The 25,728-nt window shown below is 41.5% G+C and overlaps 1 protein-coding gene across 2 annotated transcripts in view; it reads right to left on the bottom strand.

Moving 5' to 3' along the window:
- The window catches only part of SLX4IP (SLX4 interacting protein), a 201,980-nt gene that overhangs the window by 71,190 nt on the left and 105,062 nt on the right, over nucleotides 1–25,728 (bottom strand). Inside the window, exons 3-4 of one of the 2 annotated variants that reach the window (XM_080684024.1) lie at nucleotides 6,344–6,433; nucleotides 1,706–1,826 (exon numbers count right to left, since the gene is read on the bottom strand). In XM_080684024.1, the coding sequence (XP_080540150.1) occupies nucleotides 1,706–1,826; nucleotides 6,344–6,433 (211 nt within the window). The remainder of the gene's footprint in view (nucleotides 1–1,705; nucleotides 1,827–6,343; nucleotides 6,434–25,728) is intronic. The other variant, XM_080684025.1, reaches the window with a different exon arrangement.

Below are 25,728 nucleotides of genomic sequence, written 5' to 3'. Positions count from 1 at the left end.
GATGAGAAAGTTCTAAAGAAGGATGGTGGTTACGGTTGCACAATGTGAACGCACTAAACACTGGTATTGTATATACTTGAAAATAGTAAAAATGATAAATTTTATGCTATGTATAGTTTACCACAATAAAACAAAGTTTTTAAAAATGGTGATGTACATGTCTTAAAAGATTTCTATATTATTAAAAGTGGAAAAATAGGTTACAATACTGTTTGTACAGTAAGATCACTTTTCCGTTTAAAAACAAACTTCTTGCCCATATGAGCCCAAGAAAAGTTTTGATTTTCATCTTGGGGCTAGAGCTGTGTTCCCTATGTGTGAGGGAGGCTGGGAAACTGAGTATTTAGCTTTCTTCACTCAGCAGGAGAGGAAGGATGGGTGGCAGACCAAGCCAATGTCACACCAGGGATGGATGTCCTGAAACCCGCTCTGTCCCTTTTCCTTTTGTATCAGTTAGCAAGTGAGACTAGCACATCTGCTCAGTGCAAAGAATGCTACAAAGATTGCAAGCTCCTATGGCTTTTCTCAAGATTTATACTACTTCTAAGCGAAAAATCAGAAAGTATCATCTTAAACAATGTTGTTTGGGTAAACTTAATGTCTGCCTACTTATGAGTGCCAAGTAAACACTTAAGATCAAGTATCCCTTCAACGTGGGGTATGTAACACCATTCCTTTCCTAAAGAGATGTGTGCAGTAGCATAATCCAGTTCACAGTAGTCCAGCACTGTCCTCTGACTGTATTTGTACCAGAAAGAGTGCTATAAAATGCTGACTTAGTAAAAATCTTAAAAACACAACAATGACAGGCCAGAAAGAAGTGGGCTGGGAGTCAGAAGAACTGGGTCTGAGGTCAGGTTTTGCCACTTGCCACCCAAATACTCTATCATTCATCATGTTACTGAATCTATGTAACAGACTCTGGGCTACGTACTGGGAGGAGAAGGGAGGATGGAAGTGCCAAATATGTAAGAAAATCTGTCCTCAATAACAAGATCTTTTATTTGGGCAAGCCCCTTCATCTTGGAGACCTTCAGCTTTTTCATCTATAACTCAGACATTACCAGTCTCAAAGTGTTATTAGGAAATAGGGTAATGATATTTCAACCTTAGTGCCCTTGACGTTCTGGGCCACATAAGACCTTGCTGTGTGTGTGTGTGTGTGGTGGGAGGGGGGGAAGTAGGGGTGGGGACAGGAGAGGGAGTGTTCCATGCATTATAGGATATTTAGTGGCATCCCTAGCCTCTACCCACTAGATGCCAGTAGTTCCCAGGCCACCGCTCCCACCCAGTTGACAACCAAAACTGTCTACAGACATTACCAAATGTCCCCTGAGGCAAAATTCACCCTAGTTGAGAACCTCTGAAAGCGGGTGACATATATGAAAACATTTTAAAAAGCACAAAGCTTCAAATCAAGTCAGTATTAATGTAAATCCATTTATAAGATTACTTCTTAAAAAAAAAAAACCCTTTTAGAAATTTACAGTTTCCCTGGGAATGTTTTATTTTCTATTTTCATATATTTTGCCCACCATTAAAAACCAATCAGGGCTTGGCAAATTTTCTTTACCCAAACAAAGCATCTTCACTAGAACACATATTTTAAATGTATCACTTTACTAACATGACAGTCAGAGTCAAACATAATTGTCATTTCTACAAAGCAGACGTTTTATCCAAAATTAAAGTGCTCTGTGCCTACCTTTTAAGGACAAGGGACTGGATCTTGTGAATTCTGTATTTGACGGCCTGTGCTGTTTACGAACTTCCAAGTACTCCTTAACTCTTGAATTAATGGTTTCTTTTAACAGTAAACAGATTTCCTATAGTAAAATTAAAAATTAGAGATGACTTTCTGGTTTAATGCAATGCAAAAAAAGTCAACATCATGCACATTAAAAAGTTAACAGTGAACATTTCGTTTGTTTTTTTAATTAGCTATGAATGCTGAGAAGAATGTTTTATGTACTCATAGACAATACTGGAGATGCAAATTTGCTACTGAGGTTTGTCGGCCCACTCTGTGATCCGAGAAATTCATTTAATTTTTCTTTGCCCTAGTTTCACATTTCTAAAAGGAAGATAAAAACACCTCAATGTAAAAATTAGAGTGCCAGCCCTGGTCGGTGTGGCTAGGTTGGTTGGAGTATACTGAAAGGTTGTGCGGTCCATCCCCAGTTGGGGCACACAAGGGAGGCAGCCAATTGATGTATCTCTCTCACATTGATGTTTATCTTTCTTTCCCTTGTTCCCTCTCTAAAATCAATTAAAACAATTTTTAAAAAACTATAGTGCCAAGGTGATGAAATCAGTGAGGGGAAGACTATTTTCATGTAAATATCAACCAGTTCTATTGAGACACTGAGAGCCCCAAGCAAATGCTCACTATGGCCCCACCGAAGACTGTAGACAAAGGAAGGAGCCAGGGAATATTCAGAGGGAACCCTGACACCAATCCACTCAATGGGGCAGCCCCCAGGGCTTACAGTGGGGATAAATACAAGGCACCAGATCCTCCAATTTGTTCAATAGGAACCAGAAACTTCTATTTTATACAAAAATTTTCCATTTTTCAAATGTGGTTCAAAAACTTAAAATCTAAACACTGCCATTCATTAGTTTCTAGCCTCAGGTTTACAAATCTACCAAAAAATGGAAAAGCATTGAGTAGTGAGTTGAATAGAGAACTGGAAATCAATAATCTGATTTTCTTCCATACTCTTGTTGATACTGTATATACCCATTTGCACTACATTCACCTACTAATGATTAAAATAATTTAACTTTTCATATTTCTCTAAAGTAGAATAATATTTATTAGGTAACAGAAGCTCATGGTTTTAATTCAATGTCAATATACCATACCACAGCAAATTTCTATAGCTGTCTATTGTTTTATGTATCAAACCTATATAATAAAAGGCTAATATGCAAATCAACTGACTGGCAGAATGACTGGTCACTATGATGCACACTGACCACCAGGGGGCAGACACTCAACGCAAGAGCTGCCCCCTGGTGGTCTGTGCGCTCCCACAGGGGGAGCACTGCTCAGCCAGAAGCCGGGCTCTGCTAAGGATGTCTGACTACTGGCTTAGGCCCGCTCCCCATGATGACAGGCCTAAGCCAGCAGTCGGACATCCCCCAAGGGCTCCCAGACTGTGAGAGGGCACAGGCCCGGCTGAGGGACACCCCCTCTCCCCCCGAGTGCATGAATTCATGCACCTGGTGGGCCTCTGGTGTTATTTATAAAAAGAAAAACAAAACTTTAAAAGTACAACCATGCACTGGAAAGAAACTGTCCACATTAGCCATACTAGCAGAAAAATATAATTTAATGTAGGAAAAGGGAAAAATGCAAACCAATCTAAATTTCTTAGATTAAGACATGATGCATAAGGACTGATAATTCTGGTTCAATTCCCAAAGACTCTGAAGAAGGCTCAGAGTTGCCGAGGTCATCTCAAACCTGTTCCACTGGTTTCTTGCAATGCCATCTCAGATTAATCTCTTAGAATCTTTATAAATTAAAATAAGAACAAAGTTTTAAGTTGCTTCAAAGGGCAATGAGAGCCAAACTTGACTTTTATTGTAAACACATGTACTTCTCAAACAGTATAGAAAACACTAGATTTAACTCACAAATGTGAGTTTTTAGGTAATATACAAAACTGGTCCCCTCTCCTGCTCTCATTTTGCAGCCCAAAGATGCAGTGCCTTGTGGAATACAGAGATATCCGTTTATAGTTGAGTGTCTTGGCATTGTTCACACAACAGAAAGGCTGCCTTGCCTCATACTGTTGTTTTAACAATTAAAGAATTTTGCTTCACATGCAGGGTTCAACGATGACTGAGCCTGAAAATATGTCAAAGACATACATGGAAATAAAGATTGTTAAAATTTGGCCATAAATGCCCTATAAGGCTAGAACTAAAAATAGCATGACAAAAATAAAACAAAGGCCATACACACAAACTTTCTCCCTATAGTTACGGGGCTTTCCTTCGATGAGTCAGATTTGACAAACAGAAGGTAGACCACGTGCAATGTAGTCAAGATACCCTAGTAACTGACCACACCACGCTTAGCAAAGCATTCTCTTCAGAACCAGAGCAATGCAAGAGAAGACAAATTCCCAGTGAAACTGGAGGGGCAAATGAGAAGATCAAGTTAAAATCAATGAGCAAGAGAGATACATACAGAATCTCTAGGCTAACAGGGGCTCATGTTTGCTTTTTCAAGTTTACACACAGAACAGTTTGAGTTCAACTGTTTGGGTACACTGACTACTTGTGCTGGACTCAAAATAAACTTATGTTTAATACATGTAACTAGCTCTTTTTTCTGAAAAGGAACTGCATATTCTTAAAACTTTTACTATATAAAGTGGCTGTTAAAATGCAATCAAATTGATTGCTCATGAAATCTCAAGCATGAGATAGATGACCTAATGATGAAAAAATGAAAGCACTGAGACACTGAACATAGGCTGAAGCCATATAGTCCTTTTCTTGACCAGCTTTTCTCCCTACCACCCTCATCCCTCCATGTTTGTCTGTGTCTGTCTGTCTGTCTCTCTTTCTAAAGACACACACACACACACACACAATTATCCCAGAGCAATTTTTAATGTCAGTGGACATACATTAAAGAAATTTAAAGGAACTTCACTTTGGGAGCAAAGCCCGGCTTGTTGGCATGACTCGCCCTCTTGCAGTTGCCACTGCAGCAAGGTCTGCAGGTCCGATCGTGCACTGAGCATCTTTGCTAAGTCATGCCCTGCTGCCCGGATGTAGGTACTAGGAGGAGTGGCACAGCTGCGTGTGGCACCCTGGAAAAATCTAGCCTCACGCTTTGGCGAGGAGGTGATTCACATACCCACAGCTTTATTTTAAAGCCTTCCAAATAAACTGACTCTTGGCAAAACTGACTGAATATCAACAGAAATATCTAAGGCTGAGGTGGTAAAGTTGGGAGAGTTATAGAGGGAAATATGGATTCTAGAGTGCTGTTAATGTATGTCAAGTCAGAAGTCTTTTAGGGGAGGTCCCCTCAGTCACTTTGGTGAATGAACTGTTTTGAATTGAATCATGGGGACATGTGTTGGTAAGCCAAAGCTTGGAATTATATGAAGGTGAGCTGTAGTAGGAGATGCTGGCCTACTAAATATTAAGTCTTGATGAGAACAGTGCACAGTTATTTACCTGAAGGGTAAATCCCATCACTCAGGATCTTGTACCTTCCTTCTCCCAGTTTCAGACCACTACATATTATGAAACTATGACAGCAAAGTCCCCTAATAATTTTATTATCTTTTGATTGAAAATGTTCTTTTAGGGAGATTTTTTTTTTCCTAGTGATCTCCAAACTCTAATTGAAAAGTTATCACAGTAAAGGTATATGTGTATGTGTGTGTGTGTGTGTGTGTGTGTGTGTGTGTGTGTGTGTGTGTGATTAGCACTAGTGTCTTCTCCAGTCACCATCTTTTAATCAAACTTACTTTTATTTCTAGCTCTAAGAAGCTTTATGACAAATAAATACCATAGACACACAAACTATATAATATTTTGAAAGTTACTTAAAGGCCACTGATTGCTTCGTTGTCTGTGCTCCAGTAACCAGGGATCTGAAGAAGGAAGCACAGCATGGGATGAGAGTTGATGCACCTTCTGACCCTCTTCCAAGGCAGCACTTGGGTGGGGAGCATATACAGAGCCAGGAGTGACTCAGACAGCTCTGTGGAACCCTTTCATTGCAGATGAGGAGGCCGAGGCCAGGGAGGTCAGACATCATGCTCCCAGTCAAACAGCTATTCACTTTACTGCCTCACCTTAGCGACTGAGTGTGGTGAGAGAAGGAACACTGTTAAACATCTCTGCATTTGTCACAGGCTCATGCTAATAAAATGATAGTGGAAGATAAAAGTGCACAAGACTGGGACTTCACACAGGTGTGAAAGATCAGCCTTGTGTGAGCCCCCACACCTGCTCCAGGTGCTCGGTCCATCCTGCACAACCAGTCAGATTAAAATCCCTGCTTACCTGCAATAGTCACTTTAACTTCTTCTTGTAATACTGAGTAACCCTTCCCTCAAAACAAAGAGGTAGGAACTTTCTGGTTTAAATGACTGAGTAACATATGAAATGTATGGACGTGTCCGTGTCTGAAGGAAAATTAAAAAGCAAGCATATGTCTGCCATTAGGAAGTTAACACCTATTTTTCAAGGGTAAAATATCACTCAATATTCTTGCCCACCAGTTAAAATGAAAGCTTAAGAGGGCTAATATTTCTCCTAGCAATGGCTACTTGCATTTAGATAGTGAAAAGTCTTGTGGTACCTCTTTGTTCTGTTCAGAAAACCAGCTGGTATCTTTGTTTGATCCTTGCGGTGAGATGTGAAGATCCACCAGGACAGCAAAATCCCCACACTGAAAGACAGCGATGGCAGAGTCAGCTCACACCCAGCAAACGATGAGAGGAAACCACACAAATTCCTATGTGGCTGCTCATGAAATAGCAACAAAGTCTACTACTAGACAGAAATGTTCATAGCGGGCAGGGCTACCAAGTCATAACCTATTACTCTTTGCAAGTTTATTATTTATGGTAGAAATGCTAAGGAGAAATGTCATTTTAAATCAGGATAGAAAAGACAACATATTTATCTCTGGGCCACGCCTTGAGGGGGATGCCTAGGCATCCAGCAGCAGTTGGAAGACTTTCAAACACTGGTGAAGTAAAATAGGTCAGAATTAGGTGGGCTCCAGGAAAGAATGAGTCTGTGGGCAGCCAGCAGAATTCTTTCTAGCTAGGAAAGAACAAATATGTAAGCTCCTGTATTTTTAGGCAGACAAAAGGATTGGCAAGGACAATGCATCTTGGAATAGAAATAGAAGCACGAATGGATGAAAAGAACCAAGGAGAGGAAGGCAGATGCTGAATGACAGTTATCAAAACTACGTAAGTTTCATTCACACCCTACAAACTGTATACAAGGCCTGTCTTTCTTATTCTACTAGAGGCCCGATGCACGAAATTCATGCAAGAGTAGGCCTTCCTTTCCCCGGCTGCTGGCACCGGCTTCCCTCTGGCACCAGAGACCCGGACTTCCCTTGCAGTCCCAGCTTCATCCGGAAGGTCGTCTGGAAGGGCAGCCAGTCTAATTAGCATATTATACTTTTATTATTATAGATAGGCGAGTGCTGTGTGGCACTTGTGAAAAAAATGGAAATATTGTATCTGCATTGGTTAACAGGGCAGTCAATAGCCATACGTGGCTACTGAGCACTTGAAATCTGGTGATTGTGACCCAAAGCTAAATTTAAAATTTTTATTTGGTTTTACTTTAGACAGCCACACGTGGCTAGCAGCTCTGTGACATAGCTACAGACTCTGTGAAGAGCTGTAGCCTTAGAAATCCTCAACCTTAGGAATAATTTCTGAGAGTCTCAGGATAACTGTGGAAGACCTACCTTAGAAAGGAATGGAAGACCAAGACTTTAAGTAGAGGGTAGTCTAAGAGGCCCAGAGGGTCTGTTTATGGCTCACAAGAAAAAAATACTTTTGTACTTCTTTGGCTAACAGGTTTTGTTTGTTTGTTTTTATTTTAAATGCTGTGCGATAGGTGAAAAGAAAGTATTTTCAACTAATGGTGTGAGAATACCAACTATAAATATGGAAAAAAATAAAATGACATCTACCTCATACCATATAGAATAATTAATTTGAGGTGGATCATAGACCCAAACATAAAAACCAAACTATCTTCCTGACTTTGGGGTAAGAAAAGATTTTAGACAGGACCCTGACCCAGAAAACACTAAATATAGAAAACAAAATGGTTCAATTAGACTTGTCAAATTTTAAAACTTTTGGCCATCAAAAGACACCGCTAACAAAAGGAATATGTGTGTCATAGACTGGGAAAAAATACTCATAAATACATATATCGGACATAAAAGATGGGCATTCATTTGGGCATTCATTCCCCACCCCTGTGGCTCGGTTGAGTGTCCTCCCATGCACTGAGAGGTTGCTGGTTCGATTCCTGGTCAGGGCACATGCCCGGGTTTGCAGGCTCAATCCCCAGTAGGGGGTGTGCAAGAGATAGCCAATCAATGTTTCTTTCTCTCCCTCTCTAAAATTAATAAAACTATATATAAAATTTTAAAAAGATGGGCAAACAAAATATGTAAAGAACTCCTACAAATCCAACCAACCAAACAAACAAAAAACCCCCACAAACAACCCCAACTTTAACAGACACTTTACAAATAAGAAAAACAAATGGCTAATAAACACATGAAAAAAGTGTTCAACATCAGTCATTAGACAAATGCAAATTAAAATCATCAAGAGATACAACTATATACCTCTGAGAATGACTACAATTAAAAAGACTGACACACCAAAACTTGGTAATGATGTGGAGCAACCCAAACTCTCACACAATGCTATGGGAAATGTAAATTGTAAACTGGCCAACAACTCTGGAAAATAGTTGGTCAGTTTCCTATAAACATACATTTATTGACTGACTGAGCCAGCAATTCCATCCTATGTATTCACCAAGAGAGATAAAACATGCATGCACAAAAAGACCTGGAAGAAAATGCTCACACAAGTGTTATTCATAATACCCCAAGTCTATATACAGGAGTATATTCATTCAGTGGATATATTCATTCATTCAACTAGACTACTGATATACTCAACATGGACTAATCTCTAAAACATAATATTAAGCAAAAGAAGCCAGGCTAAAATATACATTGTAGGCTTCCATTTATATAAAGTTCTAGAACAGCAAAACTAAATCTATGGTCAAAGCAATCAAAACAGTGATTGCCATAAAATATACACAAACACCTAATAAAATACATTAAAACAAAACAAAACAAAACAAAACAAAAACAGAGTGACTGCCTAGGTAGAAACTGACTGAGAACGGGCACAAGAGAACTTCATGTGGTGATGGGAATGTTAAATATTTTGATAGCATATGTGCCTAAGATTAGTTCCTTCCCTTGTATAGAAATAATACATCAATAATAAACAATGTTTTTAAATGCTGAGTAAAACTATGTTCATATTTGTTAACAGTTATTTAAAATGTAAGTATTATGTCCCTGAAAATGTGTGGGTATTTTGTGGGAAACCAAAGTGAAGTTCACTGGGTAATAAATCATGAGGTATGATGAAAGTTGATCTCCCCTAATGTCAAACGGTACAGTGTGACTTACTGCACTGCAGTTTAGTGTGTTGCAACAGGCATTTTAGTTTAGTGAAAGAGAATCTTGAAATGGGATTAAGAAATATCAATGGGTCACATGGTAAAGTGGAGTATTGTTTTGTGAAACTTCTGTAGGAGTGTTATGATGTAAAGCCCATTTCTTATTGTGGGCTGTGATCAAAACTGTTTGAAAACCATACTCAAATATACTGTTATTTTAAAAAATTCCTTCACAACAGTTGATTACACATTTAACCTTTAAGGAGTATGCTGCCACCAGGTGGAGGTCTTTTGCCACAACTACATGATCTTAGCAAGGGATTATTAACCTTTCATATGCCATGGACCTTTTTGGCAAGCTCTGAAGCTGATAAAATTTGCTCTGAAAAATGTTTTTAAATGCATGAAACACAATGAATAGGATTCAAAAGAAAACCAATTTTACTGAAGTATGATTATCCAAACTAAAAAACAATTGTGATATACTAACGTATGTACTTGTTTAAGGCATTAGCTCTTGTGAGCTAGAGGTAGATGTAACTACTATAAATTCAAAGTAGTGATAAACATAAGCTATATATTCAGACTAGAGGCCTGGTGTATGGAATTTGTGCACCGGAGGGGGGTGGAGCGGGGGAGACAGCTCTTGCTTTGAGTAGGATCTGGCCGAAACCAGTTCTCTGACATCCCCTGAAGGGTCCCGGATTGTGAGAGGGTGCAGGCCAGGCCAAGGGACCCCACCGGTGCACGACCAAGGCCGGGGAAGGACTCGGGAGGTTGGCCAACTGGGGAGGGGCCGAGGGAGGGCTCCAGGGCGTGTCCAGCCCATCTTGCTCAGTCCAGATCTTCTGGACCCCAGCAGCAAGCTAACCTACTGGTCGGAGCATCTGCCCCCTGGTGGTCAGTGCACGTCATAGTGACTGGTCGACAGGATGACTGTCTGCCCCCTGGTGGTCAGTGCACATCATAGCAACTGGTCAATCGGTCAACTGTCTGTCCCCCGGTGGTGAGTGCACGTCATCCAAGTGGTTGAGCGGCCTTAGCATATTATTAGCATATTACGCTTTGAGTGGTTGAACTGGAGACCAGACGACCGACACTTAACATATTAGGCTTTTATTATACAGGATATGTGCCACAACTATAATATAGTATGAAAAGAGATTTGGTTTCCAATGGTGACAAATATTGCTAATACTATTGTGTTCTGAATACTTCACTCATAATAAAAAATACATTTATTAGAATTTGGTCAAAATAAAGATGTTAACTTCCTTTCCCACCCAAGTTCATGGACCCTGTGAATTCTACCACAGGCCTGCTGAGGCTCCATGGGTTGCAGAACGAGAGCCCCTCCAAAGCAGTGAGGTGTGCCTCGGATATTGTTAGAGGATGCAAAATGTAACACATTGCAGGGGTTCTACCCTGACTCCTCTTTGCTTCCCCTTCTTCATTAGCAAAAATAATTTTTAAAATAAATAAAAAAATACCGTGATGCTTCAACAATCTCGACTGATACTATGTAATAGTAACTTTCTAAAGTATTAAATAGCAAGATCCAATTTGGCATTTTCTCATCATTTTGTAACTTTGATCCCAAATAACTTGGTATAAGTTTGATCATAAACAGACTGATTAGAATGTCTTTTTAATTTTTTTTAAATAAATCATCATCTTACTCTGGTGCTCAAACTTTCCCAGGATTTCTGCCAGACTCCAGCACTGGGCAGGCATGCAGCCCCTCCCCCACAGCAGGCTCTCCCTCTGCAGCCAGTGCTGAGTTCTCCAGCAAGCTCTCTCCAACTCCCACACTAATCAGAGGTATTTTGCCTTTCTAAAGTTCCTGCTTTCAGAGCTTTGCTGCTGCTTTTCTCCCAGGAGTAAACAGAAGTTGGGGAAGTAAAAAAAAAAAAAAAAAAAAAAAGAAGCCTCTTACTATTGCCAGGAGCACAGCCTCTCCTCCTTCTTAATTAGGAGGTTATTTCTACTCTCAGCAGATAAACTCTCCAGCTCTCTTGAGGGGGAGGAGGAAGCAACACGCTAGGCATCACTTCTTTCTCAGGCCAGAGCTGCTCTTTAATAGGATAAAGGCCACTCAAAAGAGCCGCACCTCCCAGGCCCTGGGTTGCGAGTAAGCAAACCAGGGTCTGGTCCAGCTTCTAGCCCCCTCCACCCAGAAGTTTCAGCTAAAAACCTGGGTATCAACCCTAACTCCTCCCTTTTCCTAATCCTCCATACTCACCAAGTCTCCCAGATTTTACTTCTTAAAGAGCTTAACACACCCCTCCTCTCTTGTTCTGCATCATCTCCCACTTGGAATACTAAGGCTTCTCTTGGTGTCTGGTAGGGGCAACTCTCCATGTCCCTACAAGAGCAATCTCAGACATACAATGTGAGCCGTGGGCTCCCTCTGGGTCGGTGAGCATAACACACAGCCTCTAATGAGGCCCCATCTCCCACTGTATCCCACTATCTCTCACTGCTCTTGGGCACTTGCTGTTTTGCCCTTGGCTTCCAAAGCACCTCAATGCTCCTGTGCTTAGTGAATTCCTATGCAGCCTTGAGCCCTAGCAAGAGTGTGGGCAACTCTGGGGAACTTTTCTGAATGGCCTGTCCCGACCTCCTCTGGAACAGGCACATGCTTCATGTGCTCATTTATTTCCCCATTTAATGGCTGGTCCCTGTAGGGGCTTCTCCTACTAGACTGTTACCTCCTTAGTAAAGACCAGGTCCACACCTCAGTCAACTCCACATTCCAGAGATTAGCACAGTACAGACTCAGACTAAGTGCTTAATATTTAATGAAAAGGCCCTGGCCAGTGTTTCTCGATGGTTAGAGCATCAGCCAGCCCACCAAAGGGTCTTAGGTTTGACTCCCAGTCAAGGGCAGTTACCTGGGTTAGAGGTTAGTTCCTCACTCAGGTCAGGGCATGTGCAGAAGGTAACCAATTGATGTGTCTCTTTCTCACATTGATGTTTCCCTCTCTCTCTCTGCCTCTCTCTCTTTCTCTCTCTCCCGGTCTCCCTTTCTAAAAAATCAATGGAAAAAAATATCCTTGGGTAAGGATTTAAAAAAAATTTAATGAAAATGAAAGGAATGAAGGAATGAAAAAAATGACAGGACAAATGATTCAGAAATCGTGGGCAAACCACAGCCTTATCTGCAAACCGAGGGCTCTGAACTCATTCTGGTGACAAGGCCATCCTGATTCAGCCCAGGACACTGATATGTCCCAGAACAACTTCCTCCCTCCTCATCTGGAGTGGCGACAACTATGTCATCACCAGTGACAACCAGTCATTTTCCATATTTTGAAAAAAAGGAATACAAGGATCCTAGGATTACCTCATCCTAAACCCACAGCCAACCAAGCATGTTGGTGATTTTTCCTACCTCTTCCCTAAAAATTTCAAAGCTGAAACTTAACTTGAACTATTTCCAAGTCTTCAGAGGTGGACTTGTCTTCCGATTTTACATTAGATGTAAAATAAAAGTAAAATGCTAACATTTAGACATCACGAAAGCAGGTTCAGAACTCTGAGATATATGTAAGGTTTCCCACAATCTCTCATTCATTCATCATTCATTCATTCTCCATGGACCTTCATAGGGGCACATGGCAAGACCCCGAGGGAGGGAGGGGTAGCAATAGAGCACTGTAGGAAGTGTGATTACAGCACACACCCAAAGGCCAGAGGTAGCTGAGTGGCAATGGTGCCCGAGGGAGGCCAGGGAAGAGGGCCTGATGTCTCAGCTAAATCCTGAGGAAGAGGGCAAATGGTGGAGGAAGAACAACAGATAGCACCCACATAGGAAAAGAGGCCCGGATAGCTTGGGGTGCTCTGGGGACAGAAGAGTTTGATCCTGCAGACACAGAGCAAGAGAGGAAGCCAACCGGGCCATAAGGAGCCCTGGACAGGCCAAGGGGGCTGATAAGACCTGTGGGCTGGAGCACGCTCTCAGGTAGGAGTGTGGAGCATGGCCTAATGGGATGAAGTCACCGGAGCCAGCCATACAGGTTTAAAGCCACCACAAGAACCCAAACAAGAGTCAATGGAAGGTGATCCTGAGGTGAAGAGGAAAGGGCAGATATGAGGGATTCTCAGAAGACAGAATCAAGAGGATGTGGCTGGGTGTGAAAGGAGGAAGAGCAAGGCTGACACCCAAGGCAAGTGAGTAGTTCCAGCCATGCCCATGAGGTTGTCCACAGGCAGCTCATCCATATGGGTCTGTTGCAATTGTCACTGGCATTTTACACACACCTGGTCTAAGGATTTAAGGCAGTTTGGATTAAAAAGGCAAAGATTAAAAAGGAAAGAAATAAGAAAAAATAAAACAGGGTAAAACCAAAATGAAGCCAGTGATAGGTTTGCACAAAATTCCCACCATAGTCCTAAGCCTCTGCAACACTTGGCTCTGAGTTTGCTAGTTACAAATGTAAAAAATGAAAGGCCAACTGGAGTCCATAAGATGAGAATGACCTTGTGCTAAGAATAACTCATTCTTTTTTTTCCGCTTTTTTTATTTCTTTATTGATTAAGGTATTACATATGTGTCCTTATCCCCTCATTGCCCACTCATGCCCTCACCCCCCTGTTGTCTGTGTCCATTGGTTAGGCTTATATGCATGCATACAAGATCATTCTTGATACTAAATCTAGAAAGATACTTCTGAATGACTTCATGAAAAAGCATGGCAATTATCTTCCTGGAGCATCAACTTTACTAAAAAGCTTTAGGAAGAACATGAAATACTTTCATAGCTAAACAAGTTGCATGTATGTTACAGCATGACATTAAAAAGTCACATGGTCTTTAAAGAAAATTTAGTACTGTTGACAGAGTACCTCTGTTCCAGGCTTGTGCTAAGCTTTACCTATAGTATTCAATTTAATCCTGGCCACTAGCCTGTGAAGAAGCACAAATACCACTCACAGTGGAATCAGAGAAGGTAAGGACTAGTCCAATATTACACAGGCAGTAAAGGACAGACCCAGGAATCAAATCCAGATGTTAGACTCTAAACCTACTGCCATGCTTTACTTTGAATATCCCCTCTGTGGAAGAAAACTCGGGATTCCCTTCCAGACTCTGCAGTGGGGGCACTCTTAAGGCTGTACTTGGGAACTAGCCCCTTTTCCCTCTAGGGGGAGCGATGGCAGCCATGCTTGCCCATTAGCACCAGGGGACTGAACCAAAGATTCTGAACAGGGTCCCTCAGCTCCCTTAACTGGGCAACTTGACTGCATGCTTGAAGGGAGGCACAGAGACTTCAGGTACTGAACCTGCTACTGTGGGGTATCCTGTTGGAATGAGAGTGCAGTGCAGTGGCAAGAGCCCCACCACAGACAGACAGAAGAGTGGTCAGGGAGAAGATGAGAAAGAAGAGGGGGGAAAGAATGCAGAAGAGGCCCAGCAATATCACGTGGAAGGTGGGTGGGGTAGGAAGAGAGGTCTCCTAACATTAACAATACTACTCAGAGAGTTAAAGCTGAGGAAAAGTCAATGCAAATATTTTGCCAATTTAACCTCCTTGGCCTGTTCCTCATTAAAATACTTGCCCAAGAAATCCAAGCTTGGAGTTTATATTCAAGAAAACAAAACAAAACACCAGCATACCTTTAGGATGACATATACAATAAACCAGCTGATGGGTCAGGGAATGGAAGAATTAAGAGTCATTCTATTTGAATACACTCTATCTACCCACAAAAACTTGCTAAGGGTGAACAAGTTGGCAATAAACAAGAGTTAAGATTTATCGAGCACTTGTGTACCAGATACTGTGTGTCAAGCTTTTTCAGTACCTTATTACATTTCATTCTCATGACAACCCAGAGAGGCATAGACGATGCCTACTCAGTGTTCTGGAAATATTTGGAGACTGAAGAGCTCTCTTTCTCTCTAGAACAGTGGTCGCCAACCTTTCGGATTTCACGGACCACTAGTGGTCTGCGGACCACCGGTTGGCGACCACTGCTCTAGAAGATCCCTGGTGATCAGGGCTGGCTTTTATTTGGTGTGGTGCCTTGTCAACCTGGCAATGCTTGTCAAGCTAGGTACAAGAAACACTCTTTAGTCTTAGTAACAGAATCAGACACAGCCTGAATCCGAGATCATAGCACCCAGAGAAAGCCTTCTGATGACATATAGGAGACTGGCCTGGCACAGAAAGTTCAAGGCTGTGAATCTCTTCTGACCACTCCCCAGTTTAGGAAGGGTGCGCCACCTCCCTTCTGGGGGTGTCAGTTTCCCTCTGTGAAAAAAGAATGAACACAACTAGATCTCCTTCCATTTGCCTTCCTCTTAAGATTCTGGTTGTGCTTTGGTTTGCAACCATTTGCTTAGATTCTATTTGTCCACATGTATGCCCTCCTATCTATACTAATAAAAACCTAGGTGGCATCTTCCCCTCACGACATCACAAGATGGCTGCCCCCAGGTGATCACAAGATGGCCAGCAGGGGAGGGCAGTTGGGGGCGAACAGGCCAGCAGGGGAGGGCAGCTGGGGGCGATCGGGCCGGCAGGGGAGCAGTTAAGCGTCAATCGGGCCAGCAGAGGAGCAGTTATGGGGTGATCAGGCTGGCAGGCAGAAGCTGTTAGGGGCAATCAGGCAGGCAGGCAGGCGAGCGGTTAGGTGCCAGCAGTCCCGGATTGTGAGAGGGATGTCCGACTGCCGGTTTAGGCCCGATCCCCTAAACCAGTAGTCGGACATCCCCCAAAGGGTCCCAGATTGGAGAGGGTGCAGGCCGGGCTGAGGGGACCCCCCCCCCCGCCCCCCCGCCCCAACCCAGGGCACGAATATGTCATCAGAAGGCCTCTAGTAAAGGTCATAAAAGACCCACATGGAGTCAGGCCCCTTGTACTATCTTCTATTGGTTCACTATGGGCCACCCAAGCACAGTAGTAAAATTCATCATCATTTGGAATAGAGAACAGGAGGGCACATTTCCTGCTGTGCTCATTTCTGCGGCATAATTTAGATTTGGCAGCCAATGACAGCAAATGCCAGTCACATGGCTAAAAATCATGGTATAAACCATAAAAAAGGAAAGCACTCAATGAAGTTGGCTGAGGCAAAAATCTCAGCAACCAGTGGGCTCTTCCCCAAAGCATCTTCCAAAACTGTCAGGCAGGACTAGGCTCTCCTGTGCAGCACAGCACTTTATTCGTGCCTCCACTGGGTAAATCCTCACAGGCCATAAACATCCATCTCCATTAGCGGCCTTTGGGGAGACTCTGCCTCCTGTTACCTTTGGGTTGTGGATGCCTAGAAAGGGGCTTGGCACACAGCTGGCAGTGAAGAATGTTAAGTGAATAAAACAATACAACAATGAAAATGACTTAAGTGTCTGCCTGGCCTCTCTCTAGGGGGGATTACCACTCCCTCACCTGCACCCTGTCCTCAGAACAAGAAACAACGCAGATTCAAGCCCATGGTTTACAACTAAGGTTGCCTCACCTACGCATATTATGCTGTCACCCCAGAAAATGGGTAACAATGTCCACTGCTCCATACCAAATGGTTATTTCTCCACCTTCCCATCAGATGGAACAAGCTGCAAAACCTGGATGACAATGTGAATTCAGATCTATTAGAGGAAACCTGTGGGGCTTCCTTGGTTGGAAATAGATGACTATTTCTTTGAGCTCAAGTTTTTCTGATTGAAAGGGATGCAAGGGGAGGGTGTGACTTGTCTGAACAAAAAGGAATCACAAGGGAGTGTCTCTCTCCTGTTGGTGCCTGGTGTAAGACTTGACTACAGGTCAGGGATGTATACTTTTCTAGTCCCTTGTTTGTTTTTCTTAACAGATTTATTGCTATGGTTGGGAAAAGATTCTACATGGGTAAGGAGCAAATCACAAAGGAATGAGAAAGATAACAGAAAAGCAGAGCTAATGGGTTTGATGACAACTCCTAAAAGGAGGACAAATAAAGAGTAAGAGACTAATGTCCTTCAGTAAATGGTCTCTGGTTTCCTACTACAAGTGTTTTGTTTTGTTTTCCTCACCCGCGGATATGCTTTTTTAAAAAAAAAAATAAATAAAACTGATTTTTAGAGGGAGGGTGGAGGGAAGGAGGGAGAGGGAGAGAGGGAGAGAAAAAGAGAGGGAGAGGGTGAGGGGGAGGGAGAGGGAAAGAAAGAGAAACACTGACTGGTTGCCTCCCATAGGCGCCCCAACCAGGAATCAAACATGCAACTCAGATATGTGTCCTGACTGGGAATTGAATCCCAAACCTAGGTATGTGGCCTTGACTGGGAACTGAACCTGCCGCCTTTCGGTGTATGGCACGACACTCCAAGCAACTGAGTCACACCGGCCAGGGCAAAAGTTTTTTGTTGGTGTTTTTGTTTGTTTGTTTGTTTGTTTTGCCTAGAGTGCTCATAATGTGGCTCAGAGTCTTATGTATAAGATTTGGGAAGGGAATTTAAATGCTGCTGGAAATAAAGCAAAGACAACCTAAGTGGTTTTATGAAGGGATGAAAATTGAACATATGCCACTGGAACTTTGAGTAGAATTTGGGGCTGACAAAACCCAATCCTGCATCAGGGTGTAGTTAGGACCAGGCCCTCATTCTCGACCTTTGAAAGATAAGAAGTGGCTTCATTTTTTGAGATATTTTCCCTAATGATTTCCGAGACATTATTCTTTCAAATTAACCTGCAAGACACTGATGCTCAGGAGACGGGCCTGTGGATGAACAGAGTATGTGCAGCAATGAAGAGCACTATAGCTTGGGGGCAGGACACACCTGATTTCAAACCCTTGCCCTGCGCCTCAGGACTCCAAGTCGCTGGAGCAAAGCAAAATTCTAAAATGTAAGTCCCTGCAATGTAAAATAATGAAAACACCTTATGGAGTTGTTTGGAGGATTAATGAGAAAATGCACACACACGGTTTCAGCACAGTGCCAGCCATTCAAAGGGCTTAAGAAATACATTTAGGTTGCTGTTGGTTTTTTTTTTTTTTTTCTCTAAAGGTACAATTTGTCTCAAATTCTAGGGCATTTTAAATGAACTCTGAATTGTCAGTTCTATAAGATTTACACACACATGGGACAAAGGTTCCCACCTATTCCTACTAAGAGCTAATAAATGCCTCATAATTCTTTTGCACAGTTTTACTCTGGCCACACACTGCTTCTTAGAAGAAGAACAGATGGTTTGAAATCACACCAGATTACAAGGTGAAAATATGAACTCTCCTCAGATATTTCTGCAACAGAGAACATGAAATGAAAAGATAACCTGCTTTTCACTTATGATGTACTTGTCTATAGAGAACTTGTACTGAGAGGGTCTTAAGTGGCTAGAAAAACAAGCAACATTCAGTTAGCAATATTCATACCAGTTGGCAGTATGTTCAGGACCAATTAGAACCATTTAGAAATCTGAAAATGAAATATGGTTAACAAGAGGGGTGTCAGTCCCCACAAATTCTACTCACAATTTTATCCAGCATCTCTTATCAAGAAACTTTGGACTGTGGGTTTGAATTGTAAGAAAATATTCTTTTATATCCCCGAGAATCTTGATATGCTTCAATGTCAAGAACAAAAGAAAAGCAGTAGAGCCTCTAAGTTAAAGAAATTTATGACAAATTATAAATGAATCACAATGAAAAAGAAAAACTAAACATTCCCCCAGTGATCAATGCTTAGAATTCATGGACTGTTCAAAAGGCTGGTCAGACTTGAAGAGAGATTTCTTAAAAGAAGAAGGGGGATAAAAGATAGGTAGCACAATTTTTCTACCTTCTAGGGGTGGGTAGAGTGGGAGGTGGGGGAGAACCCAAGAGTCTTTGATGAATACACTGGGGATTCTGTGTAACTGAAAGAAATTTGTTTAAATGTAAAATAATTTAAGGAATCCCCACATCAGTAACTGTTCTCTGGAATCCTCTCATCTACTTTCAAATATACCAAAGAAAACTTGCCAGGTAAAGCTGTGACAGGCACTCTGTTCAATCCAGTTGTCATTTTTTCCCCCTGGAGCATTAATATTGTGTAATTACTGTTGATAAAGGGGCTATATGTGCTCTTCTAAACTGGGTAAGGGTAGTGCTTTGATAGGCCAATGGAATCGAAGGGCAAATGGAATCGACATACATGGCTGCAAACCAAAACACAACTGAGGTGAAGACTTTGTGGGGTCTGTTAGACATAAAAAGTTTCCACTTCTGCAGGGCTCACGGTTACCAGACCCTCAAAGAGGCCCAACCCAGGCAAGTGCCAGCCTCCTCTCCATCCTTGGCCATGCTTATCATCCTGACTGTTCAAGAAAGCCCTGTGTGTGCTAACTGACAGGCTTTCTAACTGGGAAGTGATCTGCCATAGGAGGTAGTGTGCTCACCACTCAACCCGGATGATCAAACTGTACCAACATAAAACATGTGAAAATGGACAATCACATCAATATTGCAGTGTTACCACACAACACTGGTCTAGTTGTGAGGAGTGATAAAAACCACAGAAAGAACCTGCTACTGACTTAGCTGCATTTTAATGATAGGCACTTGGTTACCGGTTTTAGTTTTTCAGTGCACTCCTAATAATGTGGGCTTACTGACCTCAAGAATCAGAGAACTTGTCTTCTAAGAGATAATTTAACATATAAAGCATGGGCTTTAGAATCACACAGATATGTGTCCAAACTCTGGCTGTAGCTTGTACTGGTCATATGGCTTGGGACAAGTTTCTCAGGCTCTCTGATTCTCAATCCCCATGTCAGCAATGGGAGTAATCATGCCTGCTCCCACAGAGATGTTGTTAGGACTACATTCAAAGAAAAAATTAGAGTACAGTAGTAGTTAACGAATAACAGATAACTAATAAATTGGGAGTAGTTAACAAATAATGAGACAGTCCTGGTAAGCCCACTAATGAGAGTGGCAAAATTGACGAGCGCTGTCCACTAAATTTCTATGGTGAAGGAAATGTTCTCTATTTGCATGCTGCCCAATACCTTAGCCACAAGCCACCTGTGGTTACTGAGCACCTGAAGTGAGGCTATGTGAATTTTGAATTTTGTTTAATTCTAATTAATTTAAATTGATTAGCAATTTTTTATTAATTAATTCAGTGGTCAGCAAACTCATTAGTCAACAGAGCGGCAAACCGCGGCTCGTGAGCCGCATGTGGCTCGCGAGCCGCAGTTTGCCGACCAATGAATTAATTTAAATAGCTACATGTTGCTAGTGACTACCATAGCAAACAGCATAGATACTTCCTTAAAGTGAGTCTGCTTCAGAAATCCTGGTTCTACTATTTCGGTGAGAAATTAAAACCAAAAGAGCAAACAACATTGGGAACCCCATAATAGGAAGTGCCGGTGATGCAAGGGAGATTCCCCTCCCTCAGGGAATTCCAAAAGCCTCCTCTGGACTGCATGTGAGGGAATGATAGGGACTAACCTGGGAAATTTCTATGAACTTTACCATGGACGCTGCTGATCCAATAGAACTGTTTTATATAAAGGTGTTTTCCTTGTAAATAGAAAATGAAGCAATAAAAACTGTTACTGCCAATTAGAGGATTATGAAGTTTAAGTTTCCCTTCACCTTTCACCCCTTCCACCGCAACCCTGCTTTATCAAATCAGAACACAAAATTCAAGGAGAATTCCTGAAATTATTATTGCAGCCACTGTAATCACTCCTAATCCCTTGGCTTTGGCAGAGAATGAAACTTCAAGCTTGGTGCTGAATTTCCCTTCCACTCTGCTGGGCTTCTCCAAGCTCAGGAAACAAACCTGTAACTACTTTCATCACCGCTTCATCAAGTTTCTACAGAATGAGCAGGAGTTCAAAGGAGTTTTAACCAATTCATGCCTAAGGCAGGAAATTGAAATGCCAAGTGGGATAGAAGAATGTTAGACAAACACAGGTGAGGTCAGCTGGTGAGCGCCCAGTGTTTCTTCCCCTGACCCACTTCTAGGGAACTACAAAGAGGAATACAGGGAGGTAGCTAATGGGTCACAGGACTTGTTTAGAGCCACCTCTACTTTCCTTTTCTAATTGAATGCTGGGAATAACACCCTCTTCAAGGACTGCTCAAAGGGGAACGTGCTGGGACAGGAGACCACTGACGAAATAGCTTCAGAAGCTGAAGATTATTAATTAAGAATATTGTGAATGAAGTTGAAAGCTTAGGTGGACCGAGTGGGAGGGACACCTCCGTATCAGCTGCTACCTACACACTAGCAATTAGGCCTCATGACGGCTCTTAGTGGAAAGTTACAGCTTGCAAGCATTCCTCCTTGGATCAGTGAAGAGTAATATTTAAATCAAAAAAGGGGTGACAGTAGAAGAATATCATGTAAGGAAAAATATCCTGTAAGTAAATTACATCTAGAAAATTTTTACTTTAGAAAATTAACTTTCATTTGTAATGCTAACAGCAAGACACCCATGAAAAACACACATGGTGTCAAAACAAGCCAAAGGAAAATCGTTCGGGCAAACAAATGAAAAGGATCCCAAATCAAATTTATAGAAAAGAATCCTTTACTAACTTTTGGTTGAGAATATGTTTGTATATTTTCAGAAAACAACTCCAAGACCATGTGGATTCCTGCAACAGAGAGGAATTGCTCCAGCCATGAAGACAGAAGAGAAACAGTCCAGAGATGGAAGACGCTGACGATGCCTTGCCATACTAGCAGTCAGCAGCTGTGCATCGCTGCAGGTTGCCCAGGACCAAACCAGAGAGGGTCGGACCCGCATTACCACCATTTGTCCACCATCTAGAACTGAAATATCATTGCTGACATGTACACATAAGGAACTGTTTGACATTGAAATTGGGACTCAAAAGAACTGTTGGCCCAGAAAGAAACTCACTACAGACTGATTCATTTGCCTCTCAGAGTAACCATTACTGCTTGTCCCATTTTCGGTTCTTATAAGTATATTTCTAGTATCACATGATCTCACTCATCTAGGGGAAATAATGAACAACATAAACTGATGAACAAAAACAGACCTGGGGACAAGGGAAGCATCGATCAAACTGTCAGGGAAGGTAGGGGAGGGTGGGGGTAAGGGGGAGAAATCAACCAAAGGACTAGTATGCATGCATATAAGCTTAACCAGTGGTCACGGACAACAGGGGAGTGGGGGCATGCGTGGGGAAGGGTTTGGGAGGGGAATGGGGGGATGAGCACAAATATGTGATACCTTAATCAATAAAGAAATAAAAATAAATAAAAAAATAAAAGAAATAAAAAAAATAAAAAGATGAAAAAAAATTTTAGAGACTATACATACTCTTACAAATTAGAGATAGGGAGGCAGAACCTGGCATCTGCTTGATTCCTCTCACCCTTGGTGGTGATATTTTGCTAGTTATTTTTCTCCCACAAACCAAAATATAAATGATCCTTCTTAGACCAGCAACTAACTATTCCCCCCTCTCCAAGAATTTTCTGAAGGATTACTAAGAGCAACTGGAGCTCTATAAACGCTGATAAATCCACTAATCTCTTGAAAACATGGTAGGTAACAAGTGATACATTTTGAAATGAGAACCCTACAACGAGATGAGTAGCAGGTAACGATTTTTAAATCTTTTAAAATCAAGTCCTAGCCTCTTTCTTCCTCAATCTCTTTTCTATTCTTCTCCAATTCATTTTTCTTCTTTCCAAATCAGATTCTACTTTTCCTCATCTTTACACATCTACCACTGGCCTGCTTCTATCCTTCCTTCATCATCTCTCTTTTAATACTACAAGTATGAAGTTTAGAGTTAGTTATTCCTATGAAATAAAGTTTTATGATGCCTGTTCCCAATTTAACAAATACGGTAACTAAATATTTTTCTTGGTGGGAAATAAGAAGCTAAATTAAATTATTTCTGGTATGTACCTCCTGAAGAACTATGCCTTGAGCATTAGGCCTCAATAGGAAACCTATTCCCCACCCTGAATTCCTCAAATTAAGGAATCTTCAGGCTAAAATATACCATGTGCCACATATCAGCACCTATTGATGAAGTGTGACAGTGCAGTTTACCTCGTGTAATAAAGCTAAAGAAATATATCATCCATAATCTAGAAGTTGGGTCTGAAGCAAAATCACCCCATCTTTCCCTCCCCCTCCCCCAACCCCTCCCTGTCCACCCAATGTGCAATGTCTGGAAACATTTAGAGTTGTCAAGACTGGCATCTAGTGGGACAGAGTCCAGGAAAGCTGCTAAACATTGTACAATGCACAGAGTAGTCCAGACAAAGACTCATCTGGTTGGTACTGTTGTTAGTACACAAGTGGAGAAACCCTGCTCTAGAAATTGCTACATGAAGGCGGCTGACTTCTCAGGTACTGGAGAATTTGCAGGGATCTAAGGCCAGCCACCAGGAGGAAGAGCAAGAGCAAGAGGAGCAAATGGTCTAGAGTTAAAAAAAAAATACTACAAAATGCCCAGCCAGAGACAATTGGGGCTGCTGCACATCCTCCCAACACAAAAAGTGTTCTCTTAGCCTTGACCTTGCCAGACAATATCAATGAGGGCCTTTTTCTTGGGGTTAAAGATTCAATTTGGTAACAGAAACAATTTCATTCCATGATTCACCACCTGGCCTACTGACAGACTATACCCACTCTATAAAGCATTCTTTTTTTAAAATATATTTTTATTTTTTACTATTGTGATGAAAAATATAACATACAATTTTCCATCTTTTTTTTTCCAATTATATTTCATAGTCAATATTATTCTGTAATAGTTTCAGGTGCACAACATAGTGGTTAGACAATCATATACCCTACAGAGTGGTCCCCCTATATTTCAAGTAACCCTCCCCCCCCGGCCCATATGAAGCTACAATATTATTCTGCCCCCCCACCCCATTTACCTCTCCCCGGTCAGTCCCACCCCCCAGCACATGCCCTCACGCCCCTGGTGTCTGTGTCCATTGGTAAAGCTTTTATGCATGTATACAAGTCCTTTGGTTGATCTCTTACCTCCCCCCCTCCCCCACACCCCACCTTCCCTCTGATGTTTGACAGTCAGTTCAATGCTTCTCTGTCGCTGGATCTATTTTTGTTCATTAGTTTACGTTGTTCACTATATTCCACAAATGACTGAGATCATGTGGTATTTATCTTTCTCCGACTGGCTTATTTCTCTTAGCATAATGCTCTCCATGTTCATCTATGCTGTTGCAAATGGTAAGAGTTCCTTCTTTTTTACAGCAACGTAGTATTCCATTGTGTAGATGCACCACAGTTTTTAATCCATCTGTCTTCTGATGGGCACTTAGGCTGTTCCAAATCATACACAAAAATAAACTCAAAATGGATAAAGAATTTAAACGTAAGACGGAAAACCATAAAAATCTTGGAGGAAACCACAGGCATCAAAATATCTGACATATGTTGTAACAATATCTTTACCAATACAGCTCCTAGGGCAATTAAAATTAAGGAGAAAATAAACAAATAGGACTACATCAAAAATAAAAAGCTTCTGCACACAAAAGAAACCATCAACAAAACAACAAGAAAGCCCACTGCATGGGAGAACATATTTTGCCAAGGTTATCTCCAACAAGGGTTTAATCTCCAAAATTTACAGGGAACTCATACAACTTAACAAAAGGAAGATAAACAATCCAATCAAAAAATGGGCAAAGGACCTAAACAGACACCTTTTGAAAGAGGACATACAGAAGGCCAAGAGTATAAAAACATGCTCAAAGTCACTAATCATTCAAGAGATGCAAATCAAAACGACAATGAGGTACCATCTTACACCTGTCAGAATGGCTATCATCAACAAATCAACAAATGACAAGTGCTGGCAAGGATGTGGAGAAAAAAGGAACCCTCTTGCACTGCTGGTGAGAATGCAGACTGGTGCAGCCACTGTGGAAAACAGTATGGAGTTTCCTCAAAAAATTAAAAATGGAACTCCCATTTGAACCAGTAATCCCGCTTCTAGGAATATATCCCAAGAAATTAGAAACACCAATCTGAAAGGATATATGCATCCCTATGTTCACAGCAGCACAATTTACAAAGCTAAGATTTGGAAACAGCCTAAGTGCCCATCAGCAGACAAATGGATTATAAAGCATTCTTATATCACTTTTAACTTTTAATAAGGACTAAACCAATGAATGAAGGAAGGGAGGAATGCAGAAATTCTGAACAGATAATATTCTAGAAACAGACTATATCATTCCTTTTTTTTGTAAAAATCTAAATGATAGCACTGCCCATTCTCTTGAGATACAGTTAACCATTTTTATTTTGGCCAGTTTGCATTTATGATATCCTTCAGGTTTTAAATGCCAAATAGTTACTTAGTGGCACATTAAAATCTAAATTTTAAATGGAGTTATATTTTAAACGTGCTTAAACGCCTTATAAAATAGTATTTCCATTCTAGGTATTCACTACAGGGTTGATTTAAATAGCAAAGCCCACTTAGCTTTTGTGTCTTATTGTTTTCCCAGTTAGGGAGGGGAAAGAGGGATTGCTAATCAAA

This window comes from Plecotus auritus (assembly GCF_963455305.1).
Source record: "Plecotus auritus genome assembly, chromosome: 8".
NCBI classification, from domain to species: domain Eukaryota; kingdom Metazoa; phylum Chordata; class Mammalia; order Chiroptera; family Vespertilionidae; genus Plecotus; species Plecotus auritus.
Note: the sequence above shows the minus strand (reverse complement) of the source record. Positions and strands in the feature narration are given on the sequence as shown.